The sequence below is a fragment of the Bubalus kerabau genome, chromosome 17 (genome assembly GCF_029407905.1).
Source record: "Bubalus kerabau isolate K-KA32 ecotype Philippines breed swamp buffalo chromosome 17, PCC_UOA_SB_1v2, whole genome shotgun sequence".
NCBI classification, from domain to species: domain Eukaryota; kingdom Metazoa; phylum Chordata; class Mammalia; order Artiodactyla; family Bovidae; genus Bubalus; species Bubalus kerabau.
Window position 1 is genome coordinate 42673721 of NC_073640.1, and position 15147 is coordinate 42688867.

The 15147-nt window shown below is 41.8% G+C and overlaps 2 protein-coding genes across 9 annotated transcripts in view; both read left to right on the forward strand.

Moving 5' to 3' along the window:
* The window catches only part of TAT (tyrosine aminotransferase), a 60451-nt gene extending 53148 nt beyond the window's left edge, over positions 1–7303 (forward strand). For all 6 annotated transcript variants that reach the window (XM_055554349.1, XM_055554352.1, XM_055554354.1 and 3 more), the window contains 9 exons: positions 1146–1213; positions 2066–2224; positions 2447–2585; positions 2996–3048; positions 3345–3497; positions 4156–4284; positions 4599–4682; positions 5401–5499; positions 6240–7303. In XM_055554349.1, the coding sequence (XP_055410324.1) occupies positions 1146–1213; positions 2066–2224; positions 2447–2585; positions 2996–3048; positions 3345–3497; positions 4156–4284; positions 4599–4682; positions 5401–5499; positions 6240–6380 (1025 nt within the window). In that variant the 3' untranslated portion in view covers positions 6381–7303. The remainder of the gene's footprint in view (positions 1–1145; positions 1214–2065; positions 2225–2446; positions 2586–2995; positions 3049–3344; positions 3498–4155; positions 4285–4598; positions 4683–5400; positions 5500–6239) is intronic.
* A 2045-nt stretch (positions 7304–9348) lies between these two features.
* ZNF19 (zinc finger protein 19) overlaps positions 9349–15147 on the forward strand; it is a 112235-nt gene continuing 106436 nt past the window's right edge. For 2 of the 3 annotated variants that reach the window (XM_055554356.1, XM_055554358.1), the window contains exon 1: positions 9349–9559. The gene's annotated coding sequence lies outside the window, so the exon portion shown is untranslated. Of the gene's footprint in view, positions 9560–13904; positions 13980–15147 lie in introns of all 3 variants that reach the window. The other variant, XM_055554357.1, reaches the window with a different exon arrangement.

The following is a 15147-nucleotide window of genomic DNA, read 5'->3' on the forward strand; positions in this document are numbered from 1 at the left end:
ATTTTGATAAAATAAGTGACTCCTTGACTTTGTTTCAGTGTCACACACTTCCCCACTGTGTGTATGTGCAGAATAAAAATCAGCTTCATGCTAAAATAGAATTTAAAAACACTTTAAAGAGATATCAGGGACATGATTTTTAGGTTGATTATTTACATTTTACACAGCTTCATAAATAAAAATCAAAACAAAATAAGACCAAAAGTTAGTTATAAAAAGTTTATACATAATGAAAGGGAATATGAAAAAGAATATATATATGTATAACTGAATCACCTTGCTGTACAGCAGAAATTAACACCATATTGTAAATCAACTATACTTCAATACAATTTTTTTAAATGTTTATTATGACTTTTATATTCAAAGTATTAAGAAACTGATTTAACCTGAAACCTAAAACCAAGTCTCCATTTGACAGATACTCAAAGGATATGAACACTTCATACCAAAGGAAACACAAATAATGTTTATGTTTTTTCTTAGCAATTAAGGAAATGCTGATTAATTTCAAGATAATTATCTGTACCTATTAAGTTAACAAACATTAGGAAATATTGCCTCTAGTTTTGGTAACTGAAGATAATCTTTTTGGACAGCAATTCTGTAAAACATAATAATTGGTATGAAACTCTATACTTCAAGCTTGTAGGCCAACATTTGGAAACATTGCATGAGAATATAATTTAAAAGGAAATATTTTAATTTGAATATAATATAAAAGGAAAATACTAATAGGTATACAATACAATGTGAAAAAGTTAAAATGAACTCAGTGTAATGAACTCATTGATTACAAGTTTTCAAATATAATCCCTGAAAGGGATTTAAGAATAATCTAAATCCTGTATTTTAGATTAAATAATCGAAAAGAAAATAAAACATAATCACAGTAACCAAGATGCTGCAGAATACTTTATAGTTTTGTGAACTCTTTTTGTTATTATTTATACATTTGTGTGCTCATTATAAAATTGTAAGGTACAAAGTTAATCTTCTTTAACTATAGTGACTGAGAGCTAAACCGAATGCTACGTGCTGTGATCTGGGACAGAAGGTAGCCTTAAAGCCCTGTGACTTAAGGGCATTGCTGTCAGTTGTGGGATGAAAACTTCTAGCTTTCTCCTTCTGCTCTTTTCTCTCAGGCTACTTATCCAGTCGGGAGGAAGTTGCTTCTTATTACCACTGTCCCGAGGCACCCCTGGAAGCTAAGGTGAGCCCTAGACAAGGTGCCAGCTCTAAAGCAATGCCAGGCAAACTCTACCCTTTGTTTCTATTCCATGAGGAATAATGGTTTCAAGGGAAATAAAAACTAAGAATAATTTCCCTTTGGCAATCCCAGGACTTTTTATATGGGGAGGCCACTAGTCAGTGATTATATTTAATGTAATTATAGTATGATAATAACATTGCATACAACTTATATGATGTCTGTCTCAAGGAGGCTCAAAGGACTCAGAGGTCACCCTATATTTGATTATCTGAAAAAGATCATTGAAAAACTAATTCATAAATACCAAATAATTGGAAAATTTAATTTTGCCAATAGGATCTTTTATTAATCTGTAGTTCCCTTCACTTACCTAAGGTCACTTAGATGGGAGGATCAAGTTTCCATGGCATATTGGACTGATGGCAGGGTCAAGTTTAAATGCCCTCCACTCTGTTGTTTATAGGGTGGAGGTCAACATTTCTTAACGTTAAGGGGAGCCCTTTGTATTTCAGAAGAGAGCCATGCTTCAAATCTCTGGTCAAAAGTAAACAAATAACCAGGTGAAAAAGTCCAAGGTCATAATGACCTCTCATGGAGGTCTGCTGAGTCACAGTCAACCTGTCCTTTTTAAAGTGATTTATTTCTTTTAAGTGGCCAGCATTTTCAACAACCTCTAGATATGGACATATATAAACATATTCATTTCTTTTAATTTTGGCCTAGTATAGTCCCCACTACTTTACATAGGATTTTTAAAAGTGAGCTTATTTTTGCTTCCTACTCACTCATCTGATAATCCCTTTTCTCCTTTTGCTGTTGGAACCCCTAACAAAACAAAACTTTTCTTCACAGGATGTCATTCTGACAAGTGGCTGCAGTCAGGCTATTGAACTGTGTTTGGCTGTGTTGGCCAACCCAGGGCAAAACATCCTAGTTCCGAGACCCGGCTTCTCTCTCTACAGGACTCTGGCTGAATCTATGGGAATTGAGGTCAAACTCTACAATTTATTGGTAAATGACTTTTTAATTTTAGATACAAATTAGATAATTTTAGATACAAATGCTAAATTACTACTTCATAAAAATACATGACCATTATCTTAGCAGAGAAAGATCTGAATAGTCTGAGGCCACAGACACATTTTGTGACTTATATTATACCTTTGAGTGAAGTGAGTAGTCTTCCTAAATTTTTCAGAATCATCTTGATCTCACTGTGTTTTCCCTCCCCAGCCAGAGAAGAATTGGGAAATTGACCTGAAACAATTAGAATCTCTGATTGATGAAAAGACAGTTTGTCTTATTGTCAACAATCCATCAAACCCTTGTGGGTCAGTGTTCAGTAGACGTCATCTCCAGAAAATTTTGGCAGGTAAGTCCAACAGATTTCACTTGACAGGAAAGGAGACGGGGATGGAATCCTTTAGCTGTTTCCTGGAGTGAGAAAGAAGTCCTTCACTAAGTTCCAAGACTAGGATAGAGGTTGGAGGGCTCCAGTGGGGTCCCTAGTGAGTGGTGTGCCACTGGAAAGGTAGAAAGAAGGAGAAAAAGAGTTGCCTCTTTATCACTCCCATCATGTGGAAGAAAGGATTTGAAATATCTAGTTAATTAAACAGCAAATTTAGGCTTTGTACCCTGAAAGAGTATGAGAAGAATTTGTAGTTCTTAAAGAGGAAGACAAAACCCAGAAACATGAAGTGTAAAGTATAAGCCCAGGTAACTATTTAAGTGCTAAGGCAATTCATATTAAAAATGACATCGGCATGTTTCTTTTATTTTCAGTGGCTGCAAGGCAGTGTGTCCCCGTCTTAGCTGATGAGATCTATGGAGACATGGTGAGTCTCGGGTGGGATCTAATTATTTCATTCATTCCCTAGAGTCAGGCGTTGCACATATTACTGGGCTGGGACCAGTTTCCTCATTTTAGGCTTCTTTTAACCCAGACAAGACACCAGGTTAAATGTTTTTGGATAGTTCCTTTTGAAGCTTCTTGAGATCCCAGTCATGCTTCAGGGTAGAAAGAACCTGTAAATCTGAGGCCCTGTGCTTAATGATATAAGGAAAATTTGGGGAGGCATGGGATTTGGAGGGAAGCCAGAAAACAACTGTAAGAAGCACCTCTTCTCCTCAGGTGTTTTCAGATTCCAAATTTGAGCCTCTGGCCACCCTCAGCAGCAATGTCCCCATCCTGTCCTGTGGAGGGCTGGCCAAGCGCTGGCTGGTTCCTGGCTGGAGGATGGGCTGGATCCTTATCCATGACCGAAGAGATATTTTTGGCAATGAGGTGAGAATATATATATTCTAAATATTTATTTATTTGTTAACTTATTACTTGCTTGCTTTATCTCACAGTGGTGGTATAGATGTGAGATTTTCCTTTCTTGGCCCTGTAGTTCTGTATGCCTGGAAAGACACTGGATAAAGATAGTACTAGTTATTTCTCTCCAGAACTCAGTTTTTCTGTGTTGGTGAGGAAGTTCCATCTACCTCCAATTTTATTACCACAGAAAAAGAAGCAACAAGCAGTAATGATCCCTAATACTGTTTGTGGGCTTACAAGGTGCCAGTGCTTTATGTACTTTATTTCAATGTAATTCTCCCAACAACCCTGTGAGGCCAATATTGGTATTATCTCCATGTTACAGCTGATAAAAATGAACTCAGATAGGTTGTATAATTTTCTCAGAGCCACACAGTCAGGGTGTGGCAGAGCTGGGCTACAAACCCAGGTGGTCTGATTTAAGAATGACACGAGGCACCACCACATCTCCAGAGATGAAAAACTAACCCTAACTCTGCCTAGATAGAAGATAACAACAACCACAACAAAATTAAAAGTAAATAAAAATGAACACTTTATAGAAGGAATGGTCAGAACAAAAATCTCCACAGCAGGGATGTTTAAGAAAGGCTAAATAATGTGTTTGCTGGGGGGCTTTTAGATCCGAGATGGGCTGACGAAGCTAAGTCAACGGATCCTGGGCCCCTGCACCCTTGTCCAGGGAGCTCTGAAAAGCATCCTGTGTCGCACCCCTCGTGAGTTCTACCACAACACTCTAAGCTTCCTCAAGGTAAGGGCAGCCTGTAGCCTTCCACTCTGGGAGTCAGGGAATGCCTCCAGTGGAATTTTGTGCCATGATGGGGCTTCCAAGCCAGAACGTGGCATCATTGTCAACATTCATCCATACATTTCTCTAACTTCTGGCAATCCACTCTGCTCCTGGCCTAAAGCTGTGAGTGGGCAGAGTTTTTTTTTTTCTTGTTAACTCCTTATGCCAGCAGAGCAAACCTAGTTTCCCCGCCTTTGATGTGGGCTCTCTTTTTAATGACCCAGCTTTTCTTTACCTTAAGTTTTCATCCTTGATGTCTCTGCCTCTTCTCATAGTCCAGTGCGGATCTTTGCTATGGGGCATTGGCTGCCATCCCCGGACTCCGGCCCATTCGCCCTTCTGGGGCCATGTACCTCATGGTGAGTATGTGGGTGGCAGGTGAGGGAAGCCAGTCTGCAAGGCTCACAAAGACAACCAGATGGGCTCCTGAGCCAGTCAGTTTAGGAACTGTCTTTTTCTGAATTGTCCCACTGACGTGGTTTAAACTCAGTGCTAAAAAAAAGAAAGAAAGAAAGAAAAAAAACACAAAAAACCTCTTAAAATGACAACTTTTCAATACAGAGAATTATTTTATATGCAGATACAGAGATGATATGACACAAATAAGAGGCTTTCCACACTATTGTAGCTCTCAACCAGGAGAGATCTGGTCCCCTTGGAGTGTTTGGGGATATATAGGAATGTTATTTGTTTTTAGAAGGACTGAAAGGTGCTATTGGCATCTTGTGGGCCAGCAATGCTGAATATTTTTCAATGGTCAGGGTAGTTCCATGCAATCAAGACTAGCCTGGCCCATAGTACCAATAGTGCCTTTTTTAAAGAACACTAGGATCCTATTTTCAGCTTTCATTTATCAGCATCCAAGAAGGAACCCTTCAGTCAACTAAAATATTAATATGAATATATCCTCTCTTCCCTATGAGAAAGTCCACAAGCTCATAAGAGCAAGAACTCTTAGTTATAAGTAGTGGAGTTCCAAGATATTTTTTAGAGCAGTCCCTGCCTTGATTTCTGGCATAGGGAGTGGCCTGTTTTCCCTCCTTATGATCAGTTTGCCTTTCCCTGTTATTGGTATAGGTTGGAATTGAGATGGAACATTTCCCAGAATTTGAGAATGATGTGGAGTTCACAGAGCAGTTAGTTGCTGAGCAATCTGTCCACTGCCTCCCAGCAACGGTGAGTGCTTACATCCCTCTCAGGTTTCTCTAGAAACTCTCAATGGCATATGCCTTGGGAGCTCTCCCTGAGCTGGTCTTTAGCCTTTCCTCCCCCAACAAAGTGTACAGTTGGCCTTTATATGTGCAGGTTCTGCATCCAAGTATTCAACCAACTGGGGATGGAAAAATATTAGAAGCAAAAAATTCCAGAAAGTGCCCCAAAGCAAAACTTGAATCTGCTGCAGCCTGACAACTATGTACATGGCATTTACATTGTATTAGGTATTATAAGTAACCCAGAGATTATTTAAAGTACACAGGAGGATGTATGTAGGTTATGCAAGTACTATGCCATTTTATATACGGAACTTGAGCATCCTCGGATTTTAGTACTCTCGGTGGTTACGGAACAAACCCCACTATGGATACTAAGGGACTACTGTATTCTCTTTTGAAAAGATTCTTACTGTTGGGTGTCATGACCTCTATTTAAAATTTGTTTCTTCTTCATCATTATCCCATCTGATTCAGGAATAAAAATTATAGTTGGACATTCTAAGTGAGAGGAAATCAAGCTTGTTCCACAAATTCCTTTTAAGATAAATTAACTCAGTTACTGGTTCAGCATCCCAATGGTGGGAACTGATAGCCCTGGGTAAATGGTATTGCTGCCTCTTGCTGATTAGGGCCCTGGCCATACTAGGGTGGTCTAGTCACTGATTCAACTGCTCTGAGAATAATAGGCTTTTATTTTTGCAGTGCTTTGAGTATCCAAATTTCTTCCGAGTGGTAATCACAGTCCCTGAAGTGATGATGCTGGAGGCCTGTAGCCGGATCCAGGAGTTCTGTGAACAGCACTACCATTGTGCTGAAGGGAGCCAGGAGGAATGTGACAAATAGGATGGAGTCAATTCTCCAGAGTATGTGTCCCGTCTGGCTGGGGAAACTGGACTGAGCCCTGCTGCCCCTCCAGGAATCAGGTGCTCCTGCTGGGAGAGGAGCCTCACAAACACCACATCAAGGGCAGAGAATTGCTCTGGCTTTCCCCAACTATTGCCGCATACACACACTCTAAACCCCAGATTTCATCTCACTGTGCTCTACTGGAGGGACTCACTAATTCATTAATCCGTCCCTCTCCCATTTGACTTCCTCCTTTTATCTTGAGAGTACCAGGTGAACAAAGTTGCCCAGGAAACAGCAGGGACAAGAAAATCAAGAGCTTAGGATTCGAGAAGCAAAAGACTGAGGGAACACGTGCCCCCAACCATTTCCTCTTATTCTAAGTAAGAACACACTCTGTCTAGTCAGGTTTGAAGCCCAGCTCTTCTGGCTCACTTCAGGTATACCTCACTGTATGTAATAGTGCTAGAAGGAAAGAAGTTGGGGACACATGTATTTGGTTAATTCTAAACACATTAAGAAAATTTGACAATTTGAAGGATACATTACAGAAACTTGTTGATTTTTTGGTAGAGAATTATTTTGTGACACAAATAAATTTAATTGATAGAGTTTCTAAATATAGATATATGTATTATCAGGCTTTCTTAAAATGAAGGCATATCTGTACTAAAAAAAAAGGAGGAATTGGAGGACCTTCCAGAAATGCTGCTGTGTAAGGGCCAGAATTATCCTCACTTGTCAGTGTTATACAATCATTATTACTTTTGCTGTAACATTGATACTGATTTATTGATATATAAATTATATTCTCTTTTCATATGTTTTCTAAGAAACATTTATATTGACAAGATCTTTTATTTTGCCAAGGGCATAAATTATTGTTTTTCTTTTTTTATTTTAATAAATTTTACTAAGTATTCTCTTCTGTGATGCCATTTTTATCCTCTGTGGGGAATTTCTATCCCCAGGTGCTGCTTATTGCTCAACCTGGTTGATGTACTACCCACTAGGTTTCATTTATTCCTTTGTTGCCTAGATCCACTAACCACTTACTGGGTAACAAGTTAAACTGGTTCAGCTAACCAAGAGAATGAGGTGTGTCCAGGATCTTTTTTCAATATGAGATTTTTGTCTGCAAATCCTCTTAGGCACAGTCGCCTACTTTTTTTCCCTCACCATTCCCTTGGAGGAGGGAACCTGAAGTTATCTTACAAGGTTAGGGGAAGGAATGTATCATAATCATCCTGGAGAATCCTTACTAAGGGATGTTTTCCTTGTCTAGAATAGGAACTTCGAGTCCCAACTCTGCCAACCACACTCAATTAACTTCCTTTACAAAAATAAACATCAAATGTTCCCCTTCCAATCTAGTTGGGCTTTAGTGAAATCAACTAAAATTTACCCTTCAATTTTCTTCAGCAAATCCAAAAGGAATATACAAGTGATTTGAGATGATGAAAATTTGTTTCCTGTATGCCAACCCTGCCGACTTTTCGAAAATTCCTGGCTCCTCTTTTCCTGTACTTCCCGCCCCAATTCCCAAGGATGTTTGTCCAGAAATAAACAGGAAAACTTAGTGGTTTACACAAAACGTTTTATCTTCACACATAATGTATAATTCTATCTAGCATTAGGGCATCTAGACAGACGTCTTAAGTTTCCAAATTTCTTTGATATCTACATTTTGGTAAGGGAGTCAAATGAACATTCAAAGATTAAAACACACACACATATTGGACACATTTCAAACGATGCAAAAAACCACAAAAAACCCAAAACATTCATGCCTATCCTTCAGCCACCCATTTCTCTCCTGAGGTAATCACAGTAGCAGTTGCTGTCCGGTTCTTCAAGATTATTCTATGTACACGTAAATGTTTACATGAATTTTTCCTTTTCCTTTTTCTTCAAAGTTAACTATTACTTGGTCTTCCCTGATGGCTCAGACGGTAAACAATCTGCCTGCAATGCGGGAGACCTAGGTTCGATCCCTAGGTTGGTAAGATTCCCCTGGAGGAGGGCTGCTGCTACTGCTAAGTCACTTCAGTCGTGTCCGACTCTGTGCGACCCCATAGACGGCAGCCCACCAGGCTCCCCCGTCCCTGGGATTCTCCAGGCAAGAACACTGGAGTGGGTTGCCATTTCCTTCTCCAATGCATGAAAGTGAAAAGTGAAAGTGAAGTTGCTCAGTCGTGTCCGACTCTTAGTGACCCCATGGACTGCAGCCAACCGGGTTCCTCCGCCCATGGGATTTTCCAGGCAAGAGTACTGGAGTGGGGTGCCATTGCCTTCTCCGTGGAGGAGGGCATGGCAACCCAACTCCAGTATTCTTGCCTAGAGAATCCCCATGGACAGAGGAGCCTGGTGGGCTCGAGTCCATGGGGTCGCAGAGAGTCGGACAGGAATAAGTGACTACGCACAACTTTCTAATTCAGCTTCTTATGGAAATCAAAGGAGGGATGACATTTCTGAGGTGTCCATCACGTCATGGGTGATCCTAGAAAAAAAAAAAAAAGGAACCACTGGCCGGGGCTGCTTCCAAACAAAATTAAAATTCTCAAGAGACAATTTCTAGCCGCCTAGCGGATGGCGACAGCAGGACGTCCGAGTATCCGAGGATAAAACGAAGGATGCGTTAACAGTTCGGAAACAAGGGCTCGCGGCTGTGAATTCTAACCAAAGCATCGTTTACCCGGTAACTGGCGAGTTATCACTGACCCAATATACAAACCACCCCAACTCTAGTCCCTAGCAACCACGAACGCCCGGGTATGGGCTGGGTGGCGGCTTTTGAAGACCCGGGTTGGGGAGTGAAGTGGATGTTGTGGATAGTGGGGGGGGGGGGGGGGGGTGGGGCCGCGCGCACACACACAAAAAAACCAACCCCACGCCTGCGCAGGCGCAGATGGCGGGGGGTGGGGGGGGGGGGCGCGCGTGCCCCACTGCTCAGGGCGCATGCGCGATCTTGGGGCTGGGCGCTTTGCTCTGCTGCAGACGACGGCCATAATTCATCTCTGTTGGTGAGGCGGTTACTTCTCCTCAGTCTTCGGTATTGTTTCCTCTTTAGCCTATTTCCTGACCGCACGCCTTGAGAGAATCCCTTCCTCCCCGCCCCCTCCCTTTCGGATCCCGTCAGGCGGGAGGCTTCCAGCAAGTCGACAAGTCATCCCTAGGTATTGTGAACACCTGTTAACCTATTTCTAGCTCTGGGCAGGTGCCAGCAAGTTCCTTGAGTTGTGAAACGGAAAAAGAAATTCCCAGTAGCTGTTGTCAGTTTTCAAACGTATGGTCCCTGGAACTTTTTTTTCAAAGAATCTTGCTTTTCACGGTCCCGAGTACCTGACATACGTGTTTGGATTTCTGCTGAGCCAGAAAAATGAATCCTCCGCTGAACTCCACGCACACCACACATTACTGTGCTTGGGGGGCTGAATTTTAAGTACCCCAAAGGTTGAATTATTGAGTTCTTTGGAGAAGTGAATTCCAGGAACATGTTATTCATACTCTTACTTTAAACAGTTTGCAGATGGGTTTCAGGTGGTGACATAGAAATCTCAAATCTGGATTCTCTCTGTGGGTCAGATTATTGCACAGCACCTTCTGTAGAAACGGTCGCTTTCTGATAGTCCAGTTGAGGTGTATTATGTAGGAAGGAGGGATGCCAGTTCTGGGAAGAAAAGTCTGCAAACGAGCATGTGGGTCTTAATTTTTGTCAGCGTTTCAGGCATAGAAAATAATTCTTGCTCCTTGAGACATTTACTCGTTTGAAAATTGAAATGCGAAAGTACATTATCCCCTATTTAAAAAATAAAACCACAGGGACTTCTTGCTTTAGCAGCACATGTACTAAAATTGGAACAATATAAAGAAGATGAGCACAGGACCAGCAACCCGAATTCAACAGCAGATTTGACCAAGTGGGATTTATTCCTGGAATATGAGAATGGTTCAACACATGAAAAAAAATCAATGAAATAAAGCACAGTAATAGAACGAAGGACAATCATACCACCATTAACTCTATTTTAGAATATCCCCCAATGCCCCTTCTGCTCATCTTTTCTGTAATTAAAACTCCTGGAGTAGGACCACTTCTCATGTGAATTTCTCAGCTTGGGATTCCAGACCATTCAGGTAGGTAGAATGCAGTTGAACACTAAATCCATGTGAAGGAATGCCTATGGTTACAGATTCTCATGGGAGAGGTTTTTTTTTCTTCCAAAAGGCAGACCAAGGGAGATTAATTTTTAATTCATCCTTGTGTTCAAGCTTAGCATTTGAAGGGTCCTGATTTCATGCAGAGTTTAAATTCCGACTCCCTGCCTTACTTGGGCCTAAGGCCTCCTTTCCGCATCTTAAAACCCAAACCTCTTGATTACTGAGATGTGTGCTGGGTTCAGTTGCTCAGTTGTGTCTGATTCTTTAGGATCCCACGATCTGTAGCCCACCAGACTCCTGTGTCCATGGGTTTTGTCTGGCAAGAATACTGGAGTGGGTTGCCATTTCCTCCTCCAGGGGATCTTCCCCACCCAGGGGTCAAACTGGTGTCTCTTGCGTTGGAAGGTGGATTCTTTACCAATGAGTCACTTGGGAAGCCTGGTTACTGAGATAGCACCAGCATAACCATACTCTTTTAAAAAAAAAAAAATTATTTTTGGCTGCATTGAGTGTTTGTTGTGGCATGCAGGGGCTTCTCTCTCGTTGAGGTAGGCAGGCTTCTCTTGTTGCAGAGCACAGGCTCTAGAGCAAGAGAGCTTCAGTATTTGTGGAAAGTAGGCTCAGTAGTTGTGGCATGAGCAGGCTTAGTTCCTGGACCAGGGATCAAACCCTCATCCCCTGTTTTAGAAGGCAGATTATTAACCACTGGACCTTCAGGGAATTCCCAACCATACTCTTTTTTTTTCTTCTAGTTTTTAGTTCTCTCTTTGTGATCCTTTGGAGAAGGCAATGGCACCCCACTCCAGTACTCTTGCCTGGAAAATCCCATGGGCGGAGGAGCCTGGTAGGCTGCAGTCCATGGGGTCGCTAAGAGTCGGACACGACTGAGCGACTTCCCTTTCACTTTTCACTTTCATGCATTGGAGAAGGAAATGGCAGCCCACTCCAGTGTTCTTGCCTGGAGAATCCCAGGGACGGGGGAGCCTGGTGGGCTGCCGTCTATGGGGTCGCACAGAGTCGGACACGACTGAAGCGACTTAGCAGCAGCAGCAGCAGTTGTGATCCTTGAGAGGTACCTTTACCCTCTTGAAAAAATTAGCTCTGAATCTGAAAGTATGTCTTTTAGATTTGATTTAACATATCTAGGTGTTTTGAAGCCCACATATTTATTTTCACTTTATGTGGTTTGTGATGCTACTGATGCTGCTAAGTCACTTCAGTCGTGTCCGATTCTGTGTGACCCCATAGATGGCAGCCCACCAGGCTCCCCCGTCCCTGGAATTCTCCAGGCAAGAACACTGGAGTGGGTTGCCATTTCCTTCTCCAATGCATGAAAGTGAAAAGTGAAAGTGAAGTCGCTCAGTCGTGTCCGACCCTCAGCGACCCCATGGACTGCAGCCTACCAGGCTCCTCCGTCCATGGGATTCTCCAGGCAAGAGTACTGGAGTGGGGTGCCATTGCCTTCTCTGGTGGTTTGTGATATTGTTATAGAAATTCCCATACTTTTTGGTCCCTCCCACCTCATGCTTCCTCCTTCCATTCTTTTCCCCTGGAATTCTTCCATGGCGGATAAAATTCTGTGCCATTCCCAAATTGTTGAGAATATTTCCTTCACCTTTTTTCCTTAAGTGTAACTTGGCTGTTTCCTGAAAGACAGTGCCATCCTTACAACCTGTTTGAAATTGGTTTTTTTCTCAGTCTAGAAGTCTCATTTGAAAGGACCTTGATGCTGGGAATGATTGAAGGCAGGAGGAGAAGGGGACAACAGAGGATGAGATGGTTAGATGGCATCACTGACTCAATGGACGTGCGTTTGAGTAAGCTCTGAGAGTTGGTGATGGACGGGGAAGCCTGGCGTACTGCAGTCCATGGGGTCGCAAAGAGTTGGACACGACTGAGCGACTGAACTGAACTGAGAAGTCTAACATATTGATTGTCCTCCCAGGATCTCTGTTCTCTGAGTCACACAATAACTATCCTTTAACATATAGGCTATAACACAACATTGTAAATCAATTATACTCCAGTAAAAATTGAAAAAAATAAAATATAGGCTATATTACTTTATACCCTTTCTGTATACTCTGTTTACTTAGGGCCTTGACATGTGGGAAGTTTCAGTATTTCTGTGGATAATCCAGCCAACACCTATTAAGGCCTCCTGCCTATCTCAGACTGGAGGCACTGTAAATACCACCCCTATTATGGCCACCCACTCCCACAGCCACACCTTTGTTCCTTATGGTGATCTTGAACTAGACTATTTTAGGAATCTTAAACCCAGATATATAAGTAACTCCCTACACTTTGCTTGCCCTCCAGCTTGATCACAATTTATACTTAGACATTATTCAACTTTCTGATCTCTCCACACTTTTCTCCCAAGTCCATCAACTCCCCTGCATTGTTGTTGTTCTATTTTTTTTGATATTCTACTTTTTTCCCCAGCATTTACTCCTTGGTGCAGTACTCAGCCACATTCTTGCTAGCTACTTGAACTTCTCAACTTCCTTAACTTTGGGTAGCATCTGCTGTGGGCAGTCTTTACCAGAAATTAATCTAACCCTAAACCCTCTGCATTTCTATACCCCACTCCCCGCCAAAAAAAGGGTAAATTGGTGCTATTGGTGCATGGTCTCCAGCCTCACTTTGAAAACCCTTTTACTAGTGCTGCTTTAGAAGCCTTCAGTTGAAGATGGCAGAGAAGAGAATGGAAGGAGCCCAACTGCCTGAATTACTGCTTAGAGGAGAGGACCACGTCAACGAGGATGTTTACTGCCCCCATACGCTTCACCAGGGGGGATACAGTACTAGTTTGTCCCAGGATTGTTGATGCTGAATTCAATCACTTAGTTAAAGTGGTGTTACCTAACAGAGCTGTGATGGGGGATTAAATGAAAGACCCAGGGGGCCTGGTTCATAAACCTTACTCTTTCCCCATTCCCTGTCAGTCTTCATTTTGGGCAGATACACATTTTTGACTACACTTTTCCCACCACAAATGCCTCTTGGTGGGACTGGTAGTTATCAATAACTTGAGATTACTTAAAAAAAATTTTATTATGAAACTTTCAGGGGACTTCCCTGGTGGTCTAATGGCTAAGACTCCCAATGCAGGGGCATAGGTTCGATCCCTGGTTGGGGAACTAAGATCCCACTTGCTACACAGTGCAACCAAACAAGCAAATACACAAGTATAATTAAAAAAATATTCTCCTAAAAAAGTTTTAAAGTAGAGTAGTTTAATGAATCTCAGTGTATTCATTAAAAAAAAAAAAAGATCACCATTTTGCCAGTAAGTTTTGTAATTACTTTTGAGTTTTATCCTTTGAGCCTGTCTTTTCTTTCCCTAATACACAGGTCCTGAATTCTACAGGGGGCATTTGGGAAAACGTCACTTTTGAATTCTCCTTGTTCCAGTAGTCCAGCTTGTAGGTAAGGGCTAATGATCAGTACATTGGAGATGCTGGAGATAGCAGCACTGGTTCAGCATGTCCAGAATTGCTACGTACCTCTCGAACTTGCACTAGTCACCTGGGGCTCTTGTGATGTGACACATTCTGTGCCTCTGAAATGAAGTCTGAAATCCTGCATTCCAAACACACGTCTAGGTGCTGCCAGTGATGCTGGTCTGAGAAAATTCATTGAGTTGGGAAGTGTTCTTAGAAGGTGAAATCTTGATATTTGGGGTACAAACGATAAGAAAGAAACATCTGATAAGAAGGAAACCAGCTAAGTAGTGCCCAGAAGTTCCTTCCAGAGCTTAAAGTCTTTGAGTCTTTGCTCCTGTCCTCTAGCAATTGCAGAAGTAACTAAGCACAGTGGCCCCCGCTACTACTGGGAAGAAAAGCATGCTTGAATTAAGGACTTAAGAGCCCTGAAAAAAACTGCAGTAAGTTTGATCCAGTTTCTGCTGTATAATTAATAGTCCTAGTGTCTAGTTCAATGACTAGTGTCTAGTGCCACTGAAGCACGGGCCAGGCTGTCACACAGACTTTTCCTTACCTTTTAAAATATTTGTTTCTGTAGGCAGGCAGATGTAAAGCACAGATGAACCAGTCTGTGGAGGTGTGGCCCCCAAATTTTTAATTCTTTTAAACACCCAGGTGATGGAGACTAGGCAGAGTTTGTTATAGTCATGAGAAATGAGACGAGTGGCTGGAAAGTTCCAAAATATTTGCTTATGATTTCATCTTTGATTATCATGTTGGTGTGGAATTTGGTCAATCAGCCACCACATATTAAGCATCTACTATGTGGACAAACAAGACAGAAATGTCCTAGTGATAGGGGAGACAGAAAATAAACATGTAGCAAACAAATAACTAAGACAATTTCAGGTTCTGAGATGTGTACTAAAGAATTGAAACAGATCCTGCTTTTCCTTGTTTCAGTCTTTACCTCCTTTTGTTTTAATTTAAAAAATTTTTAAATTTTATTTTTGGCTGAAAAGCATGTGGGATCTCAGTTCCCTGACAAGGCATTGAAGCCAAATCCCCTGCATTGGACACTTGGGGTCTTAACCACTGGACTGCCAGAGAAGTCCCTTTACCTCCATTTTTCCTTTCTTCTTTCTTTTCTCTTTTTTCTCCTGTCAGTCCTT